Raw genomic sequence first — 13421 nt, forward strand, 5'->3', positions numbered from 1 at the left:
GTCAGGGCTTTGGCATGACTTTGTTTCCAACTTCTTCTATCATCCAACTCTACCGTTTGCTTTCAAGAGTGACTACCTTATAATGAATAACCAGCTTACGTTTTTATGGGCCACTCCACCCACCTTAAAATGTATACTCTTGAGGTGAAACCTTGGCTGCAGTGAAGTCAATGGGAGTTTTGCCATTGACTTCTATGGGGACACGTTTTCATCCTTGGTGTATTGATTAAATAGATTAAGAAGTTTGTAAAAAGAAAAAGAGTACTTGTGGCACCTTAGAGACTAACAAATACAGACTAACACGGCTGCTACTCTGAAACCTAAGAAGTTTGTGTAGCTTAACTCATGTCATTGCCTTTGTATCCTTTTCAGAAATACTGTTGTGTAACTTCCTACACTGAAGTTTCTTCTCACTGAATCACCTCAATTAGTATTATACGTCACCAACCAACAGGACACTACACTTTCACCATGCCCAACAGGACACCAGTGCTTAAATAGTGCTGCGAGATGTCAGGACTGTAGACATGTACATCTACAGAGGATTAGAGCATTTGTCTAGTAGTTTTTCTCCATGAAACCAAACAAATGGCTGTGAAAAACCCTCCTTTATATAAGAGGGGGGTGCAAATGTCAGAGATGGATTTTGAACTCTCAGAGTTTGGGGCTGTTTGATTTTTTTTTTTATTTTGTTTTAGCCTGTTATAAAGTTAGGCATCATATGCAGAATTTGGATTTCAATTCCGGTTCAGATTACAAAACCCCTCAAATTTGGGGTGGGAATGACTAAAGCTGGGGTAACATCTATAGTTAACATTACCTGGGCATTTCTAAGGCACATTTTCTCCGTTAGATCTGTCTGCTCAAATGTTCCTGAACCTTTGTTGTACTGGAAACCTTATCTAGTTGGCCACAACCCTTCAGCTGGCCACTTGAACATTCTATCTCCGGTGAGAGAAACCGGTGCTAGCTACAAGTATTCCTGAGCAAGGTGGTAATGAGAGCCATTTACCCATAAATTAACTTCTGGAAAATAGCAAGCTTCCCTCTTCTTCCTTTTACTCCATCATCCTGCAAATCCTTAATCACATGAGGGATATCAAGGAGGTTGCTGGTTTGGGTGATCCCAGTCCATTGGGCCCTGTGTGTATGAGATGGGCTGGGAGGGTTGTACTCCCCACCTCCCTTCAGGGACATGGAATGCTGTGTACTGCCTCAAACTCAGGGATAGTCCTGGGTGCTATTCTGTATTCCTGTCCTCTGTTCTCCTAATCTGGTGTTTGAATAGGTACATATATGCATATCAATCAGGAACACTTTGCAAAACTATGTTCATGTAAAATTTAAGATTTCATTTGAAAAAAACGAATATCTAGCCTTTCTGGTTGGAAAGATAACCTTTAAAATAAGACTGTGCAAAGCTGTCTTTCTGAATCTGCAGAAATGTAAAATTAAACAAAAGCTTTGCCTGGCATGAATTGCCCCCATTCTTCTGAATGGAATGTTAACTCTGAACCCAAATGATAATTTATGGCAAATTTTTCAAAGGAGACTTGTGGTGTACCTGTGAAAGTGTGCACGCATATGCAGCTTTACACTTATCTATGCACATACCAAGACTGTGCATAAAACTATGGTAACTGAATGCACAAATGGTCATTTGGATGTCTGTCCATTTGTGCATGCAATTAATGTGCATGCAAATATAGATTAGCAATTGTGTCCCCTATTTTGCACAGAGTACTGATAATTTGACCTTAAATGTCAAATTTCTAAACTATTTTTCTGTAGATCTGTTTAACAGAAACATCCTGCAGTTCTGGGGGAGACTGTAGTAGAGCATCATTACTGTTTTTTGTCTCAGTATGACCCCAGATGAATAAGAATGAACACTGTTTTCAGACTATAGTAGTATGCAACAAGCATGGTAAGGACAAATATGGTGGCACCTTTTTTTAATTATTATTTCTATGGCTTCTCTACCTCCCCACATTCAAATGAGAAGAGCTGGAACATTGAAGTGAAAGATGGGGGGTGGGAAGTACAGGAAAGGAAATTCTGATACTGTCAGGATGAATCACAGACACGATCTCTAACACACTTCTTTCTCCAGCAGCTTGTTACAGTAAGAACAATAATTAATGTGCCGGAGGGGAAAGTGCTTGCTTTGCGGGGTGTTCCTGCATGGAGCAGGTCACAAAGGTTACACTGCATCCTGAGATGGCTTTGCTGACTTCACATGGCTCAAGCAAAACATTGATGCTGGTGACTGACCCGATGTTCTTTGGCTGTACATGCTGTATTTGTGTGTCCGCCTTTATTTCGTACCTTACTAGTGAGGGTAAATTGCCAGGCCAACAAACATTACATATAAATTCTGAAGACCATAAGATTGAATCTAGTTTTGAAGTAGAGAAAATGTGGATCATCGTGGTTAGGTTTAAAGACCAGATGTCAGGAGGGTGTTTTTTTGCTGCCTTTATCAGAATAATATGAGACTGGGTCACAAGAAATCTGAATATGATCTGTGTGCTGACCTATAAGACAAATAGAGCATAGCTACTGTATAGATCTCCTTGGCTTTTACTGTGCCATGCAACTCTGTGACCCTAAGAGCACCCCAGTGCCAGATGGCAAGGGACTCCCTGGTACAGAGCAGTGAGTTTCAGATGGTCTGACCAGCCCAGTGTACCCCAACTCACTGTTGTCATAATCTATATCTAAAATGGGTCATGTAAGGTATCATACGCAAACTGGTGACACATTGGTGATTAATATCATTGTGAAATGTATGTATTAACACTATGTGAGGAATTATGGATACGCACTAATATTATGCTTTAAAGTCTGTGACCAAACAAAGATGGAAACAGGTTTTTCCCCAGAGAGGAGGGAAGGCAGCTATCTATCTGTCTCCAGTGAAATTAAGGAAGGTGGGACCAGAAAAAATGGAAGCCGCATTTACATATACAAATCAGTAGAGGGGTGGGAAGTCCACAGGAAGATAAGAATAGTATGAGGTCATCCTGAGTCTGGGGACAATACAGTGAATACAAGAAGCCATCTTGACATCCATCACAGGACAGACACAAGGGGCCAGAGCTCTTGCAAGCTGAGAAAGATGGGCCCTTCGTCCAAAGGGGTTGAAGTCCCTAGGAACTGAATATATGTGAGAAACCTGCTTAGGCAAAGATCTTTCACCTAGGAAGACCAGGGAAACCAACACCTTGTACTTATGAAGGTCCTGACTCAGAGAAAGTCGGCCACGACTGGATGTAAAAAGATTAGCAAGAAATCTACCTTGAACCAAGGCTGTAGTTTGTTGAGTCTTCGCCACTAGAAAACATATTTTATTTTTATGTGCTTGTAACCATTTTGTCTGTATTCTTTGCACTTGATCTCACTGAAAACCTATCTCTTTTTGTTAAGTAAACCATTTTACTTTTAATCTAAACCAACCCAGTGCTGTGTTTGAACTGAAGTGATTGTTAACTCCACTTAAAGTAATAAGCTGTGCTTTATCTCTTTAGAGGAGCAATGACCTTTATTTGCTTCTCTGGGTATTCCAGGAGAGGGCTGAGCCACTTCAGGGCAGATGATTTTGGGAGAATTCAGGACTGGGGGTGTGTTGGGGTCACCCTAAAAGTAGTAACCAAAGACTGGTGGAGACAAGAGTGGGGCTATTGTGTTGTAGGCAGGCTGCTGGGGTCAGAGCATTGAACCAGGGTTGCTCAACACACAGACACTTGGTGCATACTTGTATGCTAGCTGGGAGCATCCAGACATGAAGCTACATCTGCAGAGCATTTTAAGATATTTGGGGTTACAGGACAAGTGGTGATACCACCTCTAACTGGTCTTAATCACACTCCAAATTGTGACAAACACTTGTTGGAAGGTTAAGTGTCGTATGATTCTTCAGCTGCACAATCCACCTCTTGCTGCCGAGTTGTGCTCTAGAATATAAGCCTTCATTGCTGATATTGTTAAACTCCTAGCCCTTGCATTTGTGAAGAAACTTTCCAAACACATATGAGTGTAAAATGATGTAGTCTTGTCTGCCCAAGTTTGCAGTCAAGTCTTAAATAAGAGTTCTGAGTGGGGTGAGCTTCCCTCATTACCCATGGAATGTTGTCTTTGAAATCTGGTGGCATAAAAATGGTTAAATATTTTCTTTCTGATCATTTTAGCAAAAACATCCAGCTAAATTGCTTGTCCAGCAATCCCCAACTTAGTTAACTTAAAGTTAAATCCATGCTTGTATGTTTTGCTGAATTGGGTCCTGACTTTCAGAAGTATTCAGCACTCGCAACTCCAGTTGAAATCAGTGGGAGCTGTATCTCTTTGCATCAGGCCATTACTGTATGAACTGTAATAAACATGCAGATTTCAAGGGATAACTCTGCACCTGGCTGTGTTATTTAACAGGCATTGAGAAATGACAGAGCTTTTTGCACATCCTGGAGCAGAGAGAGATGTGGGGTTTTATAAGACACATGGCTTCAGGACTTTAATCCCTAAGAAGAATGGCCCCAAAACGTGCTGCTAGGAGGGCCTTATAGTTGTTGCTAAAAGGAATTTATACATAAAGAAATAGACAAAGCAGTCAGACCCGGTATAATAGACATATGGGCATGACATCGCTGCATTTAAAGCATGTGCTTTGGATCAGCAGCCTACTTAAATGGAGCCCTTTGAGTTGTGAGGCTGGGAACACTGCTCTGAAAACCAAAGGCTGGTAACCTGATTTCCAGTTTCTTTCCTTTCTTGGGAGGAAGAAAAGCAGTGAGCATTCAAGTGTTTACCAACAACTGTCAGTGTCAACTTCTCCTGCAGTGTCCATGCAGGAATCATTGGTTCAGGGTTTGGGCTGATTACCCTTCATGCAGTGCTTGGCACGTTTCAGAGAGGTGATAGAGATCTCTCTTTTTTCAGTGTATGTTGTAAGTCAGTGATCCTCAACCTGCGGTACAAAAAGCCAGTGATACATCAGGCTTTGGTGACTGGTACATTAAGCTACAACTCTCTACCTTAATGATAAGCCTGTCTCTTGTGTATCAGAGCTATGGCACAGCCCATCTCCTCTTCAGTGGTGTGTGGTCAAACCTGTAATGGAGCTAAGGCAGCTCTAAGTCTGGGCTTTGGAGCATCCTAGACCTGATTGCAGATTAGAGCTCACACAGTCGAATACTAGGCTAAATTCAAGTGCCCTGCTGTCAGGGAACACACAGCAGAGCAGCACAGCCTTAAAGGTGAGTGCCACTGGGATGGAATAGAGAGTGTCCAGGATGTGCATCTCTGGAGCCATCAGTGGAGATTAAAGCAGTTCTTACTCAGAAAACCCTCCAGGAAAGCCAGGCACTGGTGGTGCCACCAGCCTTCACTCAGCTGAAGCCCTCTGGGTACAACTGACTGCACCAGCAAGAGAGTTCATGATATTTGACCAGGGTTAATAAACACTTGTGAGAAGTAGAGAAATGGGGGGAGAGTGTGCAGTTTCCATGAACTGCACACTTCCATGAAGTTCTTGCAAGACCCATGAATCCTTTTAAAATGCCAGCATGATCTGTACTTGTTTTTCATAAGAATCTCGGATACTTTAGAACTGAAGAGACGTAATCAATGGCCATTTTATAGTCCCTCTGCAACATACTGTACCTTGTACTTTAACTCATGGTAGTAGTTTCAGAAAAGTAAATCTACAAAGATTAATCCACAAACTTGAGTTGTAATCAATACATTTTAGGGATTTCTTGTTGTTGTTCTGCAGGTCCTGGTTGCTAAATCTCCCGTTGCTCCATTCTCAGCTTTCTTCTACACCATTGAAAATTCTGGTCTGGTTCTTCAAGGTAAGGTCACAAATTGTTTTACCAATGGGTGTTTTAACTAGGCTGAAGGTAGGAAATACTGTGATTGTTTAAAATGGTGCCTTGATAACTAATTAAAATAATGTATTAGAGCAAGCTGGCTGACAAACACACTCCCAGTGCTCCTTTTGTTGTACTGTCTTGAATTATACTGTATTGTGTTGCTGCGTATTTCCATATATCTGAGAGCAAATGAGCCATGAAGTAATTAATCAAGTCTCCCAGTTTTCATTCAAGGTAAAACCAAATTATTCTGGTAGCATCTCTCCAGTAGGTATACTTCTCCTGGAGAAACATACATTTCTTGAAATATGATAAAAATATGCAATATTATATTGTCCCCTCGTAGCCATTAGACTGAGACCAATAAAAACACAGGAAATCATTATCACTCTCCTTTCTTATACATGTCTTGTTTTGATTACCTTAAGGTGAAGGCCATCTGACCATAAATACACCTATGATTCTGTATAATAGGGAGTGGTCTACTCATTTGTTGATATGTTGAAAAAAGTGGACTCACCGTACTGAATCCATGTTTTGGTGAGCTGGTCTTGGTTGGTTTCCACCCATTTTCCTAATTGATCCAATTTACCAGAATAAATTCTTAAGGTAGACCTATCAGTGCCTGCCCCTCCCATTCAGATGTATGCGATCTGACCTGCTATGGAGCAGATATTGTTTAAAAACCTCAGTCTCACAATTCCTCAGTCTTCAGTGGCTGGGAAATCACTGGTCTAGCTGATCCTATGAAACAGTGTAAGCCTTGTATTTAACTACATACCAAAAAGCCATACTCCCAGACTCAATGGTGTGTTTATCTATGGCTGGATTCTGCTAGGATAGGCTTGGATCTGTGGCAACTTAGATTGTAAGCTCTTTGGAGAAGGGGCTATCTTTTTGTTTGGTCTTTTTACAGAACCTTGCACTGTGTTTTCCTGGTCCATGACTGGGGCTTGTAGGTTCTACTTACGTTAATACAAATAATAATAGCAATTTACAATGGTCAGAGAAAAAGGGTACTCAGATGATTTTCAATGCAATGTATCCATTTTTGTTTGTTTGACTCAGTTGTGTGCTTGTTTGTGGGGTCCACTAGTTGCTCTCTAAACAGTTGGACACTATATCCAGTGCATTCTTACTTATGCTGAAAGCTTAATCTGCCTCATTTGGTATCAGTAACCTAAACAGGCTACAGAAGTCAGGAACAATTTTCTTTACTTTAAGTGGAGTAGGCTAGTAGGGGTGGGTATGGATATTTTTAGACCCAGCCCAGAGTAAAAGAAAGGGCTATTTTATGTCTGTCCCAAACATCTTCATTGTTCTGGAGGATCATTCTAACCATAACTAGCAAAGTGGACCCAACTCCTGATGTATCTATGCCCAGACACTAACACTGAAAATCATTCCTTCCCAAAGTTCTCTTCTGTCAGAACATGGAAGTGTTTGTCTGATGAATATTTTTGTTTGTTTGAGTCCACTTTCTTCAACCAGGAGTACAGGTTCCCCATTGATTGGATTCTGCCCTTTCAGAGAAACAAATTGGCTTGGTCATTTACCGTGATCGTGGAGTAGGAGCCTCTTATAGCTGGCTTTTAGACTGCATTGTTGCAGGGAGATGGTAGTTGCTTTTTGCACTTTATCGTTTGTCTCCAGCTGTACAATGTTAAATCACTTTTTTTTTTGAAAGGAGGATAAAAGATAAACCTAGATTAATCTAAACAAATCCTTTGTCGTACATTCTTTACACATCTCAAAAGCAGTTTGAAACTCATATTTATTTTATCCACATATTAGATTTTGACCAGGCAGTTATAATTTCAGATCCTTGTTTGTTTGTTTGTTATTTTCCCTTTCTTATTGCTGTGGAAAGTTGACTTTAATTAAAGATAGGGAGGAAAACAAGGTCCTGTTTTCCCTAGTAATTTGCCACAGTCTATTCCATTTAGTAGTTAACCTCCTAACCAGAGACCAGACTCCAGTGTCTGAACCTTAGATGTCACAGGACTCAATCTGAGTCTGTGCTTTTATGTAATCCACCTCTGTTCTTCTCGGTTCTTTTTAATGAGTTCAGTGTTATTGAGAAATGGTGTCTAAGCACTAAGGCCCTGTTTACACTTACTTACCTTTGTGAGCACTTTCTCAGATGAGTAGAGTCTCATTTACTTGAATGGGGTTACTCCTGTGAGTGAGTGTTCTACATTCAGGCCCCAAATTACTATTATTATTGTTGTTTCGTTTATTCCGTTCTGAGCACCAAAAATGGGCTTGTTACTGCTCAAAACACAGAGGAAGAAGTGTAACAAAACATTTGGAAATGCTGAGTGTCAGAGAGGAGGATACCTAACCTGCTAGCCAAGAGGTAACTGGGTATCTAGTACAAGGGGAGACCAGGTTTCTGCCTGAAAAGTGCCTGGAAACTATGGGAGAGGTAGAACCTGTGCTTCTTTCTGAAGAGAGGCTAGATGCTGAGTAATGGGTGACAGGCAGCTAGCTGAGGCATGTCTGGCGAGAGATGGTACCTGTCCTGCTGGCTGAAAGGCAACTTACTGCTAACAAATGGAATCTATCCCATAGGCTGATAGCAGAGGCAGCTTTTCCATTTAGTCTTTGTTGTGCATGGCAGTCGGTGTCAGGAGGGGGAGCACATTCAGGGCGTCTGACAAGAGAACAAGGGGATGAGTGTGGGAACTGGTGAGAAACAGCAGCTGTCTGAAATGAAATGCCCAGGATTCTTTCCTCTAACTGTGGGGGTCCCATCATTAGTCTATTAACCATGAGGCCATAAACAAATTGACATTGAAAATGTACCTGGAAACTCCTTGATTATAAAGGAGGAGGGGGGAATAAAAGACAAAGTGAAAGTTTGATTTAACAGCTCCACAAGCAATTCCCATTGCCGCCTCTGAGGGATTAGGATATGTGAAACGGGCTAAAAGCAGGAGGAGCTTTTCCCCGCTTTGTTCCATGGACCAGAGGATAATAAATAGCAGGAGAGGCGGTGCAGCTAGTTAGGGATTTCACAGGCTGCTATTTGATGCAGTTTAAGGATCTCTTCTGCTATTGTTGCAATTAAAATGGAAAGCGGAACTGTTCTCCATTTGCAAAAGTCTCCAGCGTCCTTAGGAAAAGAGGGCTGAGAGCAAATGGCTATTAACATGGTAATGCTGCCCATTCGGAGGAGTGCATCAAAATCCTCTTTGTTGATGTAAATTGCTGCTCTGTTTGCCCGGTCTCTTTGGATCTCATGGCCTCAGTATAAGCACAGAAAATTGTTCAGAGAGACTCTAATGAAGGAAAAACCACACCTCTTATATCATTTGAGAAGAGCTCCAAGCTGCCCAAGGTCACTGCAGAGAGAAACTTCGCTGCCTTTGTAAACTTGAAGCATTCAGGGTTGAAAAGAATCCAGTTATTCACTCCTTTTATTCCTGTTTTCAATCTAAAGAAATGCAACTTGACAATTGGAAAACAAGGATGACTAGTCAGAGGTTTAACCAAGGAAGCCAGTCTTCAGCCATCCTCATCCTCAACTTAAAATATGGTGTGTAGGTGTGGATGTGTGTGCGCATTGGGGGGGCGGGGGACTCAGAAAAACCCTATTATTAGTTTTATGATATAATGTAATGTAGATTCCTCATGAGTCTGAACTTCGACTCCAAAATCCAGTCCTAGCTGCAGATCAAACAGCCTTTACTTAAATAATCAGACAAACCAAAAACCTGGATCTGAACATCCCAAAAATGTTCAAGTTTTTGAAATCTGGATCCAAATTGTATTGCTTGCGTCCCTCTACCACCCCTCCACCTCCACCCCGCCCAAATGCAACATAAAATTGCAGTTAAAGTGAGGAAAGTGACTCACTTAAAAAGAAAAATAACAATAATAATAATGACACAAGATTCCTTATTTATAGGTATTCCCTTCCAGTGATTCCAGATCTACTAGACTAAGTATGTAAGTCAAAAGATTATTTTTCTAACCGTTAGTGGGATAAACTCCTCCTAGCATCAGAAAATTGAGTTCTTTCAGAGTGACACGCCAGTTCTGGTAACTATTGCAGTCAGTGATTACCTGACAATTCTGTTTCTGATGCCTGAGTCAGAATAGACTCCAGCTCGCTCTCCCATAGTTGTGAGGTTTCAATGGCGCTAAATGGAACATACATTTGTTTATGTCTGTAAAGTTGGTAGATGTGACTCAGCCACATGTACACAACCAGGAAGAAGATAAGTTGAATCAGAGGATGTCAGTTTTAGGTTGTAAACTGTATACGTCTCTGACTATATAATTATTTGAGAACAACATTCTGAGAGATATGTTGGACTCTCTATTATGGTAGCGTTAGTACAGATTCTGCTGCCTGTGAAATTGTCTCTCTCCTCCCACCCCAACCAAGTATCCTCTCTGTTAGTGAGAGGACAGTACTTAAAAGAATGACTGGGCAGAACAATGGCCATTTGCACAAACATCTTCTTTCCCCATCCCCAAAGGATAAACCTACTGTGATTTTTCACTGAATCCTAGTACCAGGTGATTTACCCCAGTGCTTAGTGAAATAATTCACTCTTTATAAGAGGTGCCGAAACACAAAGCAATAATATTTATGAGTGTAATGGGAGTTGGTATGAGAAATTACTTCTTTGGGGTTTTTTAGATTCATAGAGTTTAAGGCCAGAAGGGACCATTAGATCATCTAGTCTGACTCCTGTATAAAACAAGCCATAGAATTTCACTCAGTAACCCCCGTACTGAGCCCAATAACTTGTGCTTGGCTAAAGCATCTCTTCTAGAAAAGCATCTAGTCTTGATTTGAAGACATCAAGAAATGGAGAATCCACCACTTCCCTGGGCCACGTATTCCAATAGTGAATCACGGTTAAACACTTGTGTTTTATTTCTCATTTGAATTTGTCTGGCTTCAGCTTCCATTCATTGGCTGTGCCTTTGTCCACTAGATTAAAAAGCCATTTAGAGTTACTGCAGAGTTGCTCAGGTGTACATGAGATCACTGAGTCTATGTTTTATTCTTTAATTTTAAAAAGCTGTAATTTTACTGCGATTGGGGGTCAACACTCTCCCCCTCGTGCAGACTGATTCCCCTCACTCCCTGATACTGAATACACTGATAAGGTTCCCTGTATTGCCATGTGACAGGTTTTGACTTCTGGGACCACAGGAGTGCGGAGCATTGTAGAAGTGATGATTGATTCTTGAGGGGATTGTAACATCCTGACTTCCCCCTCCACCCCACTCCCCCATCCTTTTAGCAGGTGTTGTGGAACGTTAAGTATGTTGTGTGTCACGAGTTACTGGGACAGGTGACTTGTGGCTTGTAGAGATAAGGGAAGTGTGATTCTCTTGGGAGGGAGAATTTAGGGTACAGGTTGAACAGATCTGAGGGAGTGCAGGGTGGCAGTTTTCCACAGGTGGAACAATGATTGACACTGATAAATAAAATAAAGGGGATATGCAAAGTATGGAAATATTGGGCATCAGAAGGAAATGTGGAGGAGCCTACAAGCAAGGAACTAGATTCTGATTGCATTTCAGAGCCATTGTTTTTCCTACAGCAGTGCCTCCAGCTTTTGCTTCTGGGGAATCAAGTGTTAGCACTGAAAACAGTTTTCATCTTCCTCCACTACCCTGCTCCCTAAAGAACTCACCAGAAGGCAGAGGTGAAAGTAAGCCAGTACACCCTGGTACGGCGTACCGGCAAGAGCCAGTGCACCGTACTGGGGTAGCCTGGCTTCCCCAGGGGGCAGTTTAAAGGGCCTGGGGCTCTCAGCCGCGGCTGGAGCCCCAGGCCCTTTAAATTGCCTCCAGAGCCCCGCTGCTGGAGCCCTGGGATAGCGGCTGCTGGGCTCCGGCAGCTATTTAAAGGGCCCGAGCTCCCCTGTTTCTACCGCCCCAGCCCTTTAAATAGCCGCCGGAGCCCCGCCGCCGCTGCTCCAGGGGCTATTTAAAGGACCGGGGCAGTAGAAGCAGGGGAGCCGCAGACCCTTTAAATAGCCCCCAGAGCCCTGAGGTAGTGGGGGCTCCAGGGGCTATTTAAAGGGCCAGGGCTCCAGCTGCCTCTGCCACCCCGGTCCTTTAAATAGCCGCTGGAGCCCTGCCGCTTTCCCAGGGCTCCGGCGGCTAATTAAAGGACCGGGGCGTAGAAGCAGGGGAGCCCCGGGCTGCTGCTACTACCCCAGTGGGGGAGGGGCAAAAGGAGGAGGAGAAGGTGGGGGCACTTACCTTACAGGGTGGGCTGGGGCTGGTTCTGACCCCCTCAGCCCCGCCCCTTCCACCCTAGGCCCCACCCCTTCCGGGGGCCAGAGCTGGCCCCAACGTACCGGTAAGTCACTCGACTTACTTTCACCCCTGCCAGAAGGCCACCCACTCAGCCATGGCATTCTGTGGCACATAGGGCACACCAGGATGCCTGTTCATCTCGGCATGCTGTGAGAGACTGATTGAAATAGCAAGGAAAGTTGTAAGGGAGAAGGTACGTTAACAGAGCTGTTGTGGGGACTTCAGGACTGGCCTAACTGGGCTGTTGCAAGTCAGGACTGAGATGTTTGGCAGTACCAGAAGCTTGTACAGCCCCTGTCTACACGCTAGCTAGTACTCTTTTTCATTACTGCCAAATACTCATACTTTATTCTTAAGTGTCTAGAGATACTTCATGGTGAAGAATCCCAGAGGCTTCTGGAGAAAAGGGAATAAAGAAACTGAAATTATGGCTTGGATTTAAAACGTAATGCTTCACTGGCTGGGGAATCATTAATGAACATTCACTAAAAGCACATTTTAAACTGCCTTGGAAATGTGTCCTCAGTGACAGACAGAATATGTCTGTGTCTGTTTATCAATGTTCTTAAATGTGGGGTTTTTTTAGTTCATACATGTAAAGCTATATTTAGGAAAGGTGCTTTTGTATTGGTCTAATAGAGTAGACTCTAGTAGAGTGTATGAGTTCCTCTCTTTGTCATTCAGCGCATGGTGCAAAATAAGATGCTTTTTTAAAAGGAAACTTTCATTAATGTTACCAGACTTTCCTTGTGCTTCTCCTGTCCTTTCTCAGTGATGACCACCTTACTGTCTTCTCAGATACAAAATGTCTATGAGCACCTCTAGACTTCTTCCTTAGAATTCTAACCTTTCCCCTTGGAACCATGTTATAGGGGCCATCCATTATTTCCCATAACATTATCTAAATATAGAGCTAGTAAATTGCAAGACCCCTTTGAATCGGTCAGCAGAGCCCATGAAAACTTGGATTAGGTATAAGTAGTGGAGCAGAATTCCTGGAGAATAGCTTTAAGAGGACAGTATGCATATTAAACAGAGGGATATATCAGGCCTGTGTCTCCATTCCATTTTTTGTTCTGTTATGTATTTTTAATGTGTAGGTGGATGAAGTGCTCATAAAGTGAGGGACTGACTGCTGTCAACTCCAAACCTGTCCTGGAGTACTCCCTCTTAATCCAATCATGCAGCCCCACATTGTTCTGACAATGGACTTCATTCCTGATCTTCAGCATCCCAGGTTTATCCCAGTCCTGACCC

At 42.6% G+C, this 13421-nt stretch overlaps 1 protein-coding gene across 3 annotated transcripts in view; it reads left to right on the plus strand.

Annotated features, from left to right (window-relative positions):
- The window catches only part of RAD51B (RAD51 paralog B), a 591188-nt gene that overhangs the window by 407386 nt on the left and 170381 nt on the right, over positions 1-13421 (plus strand). For all 3 annotated transcript variants that reach the window (XM_074955518.1, XM_074955519.1, XM_074955521.1), the window contains exon 10: positions 5771-5849. In XM_074955518.1, the coding sequence (XP_074811619.1) occupies positions 5771-5849 (79 nt within the window). The remainder of the gene's footprint in view (positions 1-5770; positions 5850-13421) is intronic.

Source organism: Natator depressus, chromosome 6 (genome assembly GCF_965152275.1).
Source record: "Natator depressus isolate rNatDep1 chromosome 6, rNatDep2.hap1, whole genome shotgun sequence".
In the NCBI taxonomy this organism is placed as follows: Eukaryota; Metazoa; Chordata; order Testudines; family Cheloniidae; genus Natator; species Natator depressus.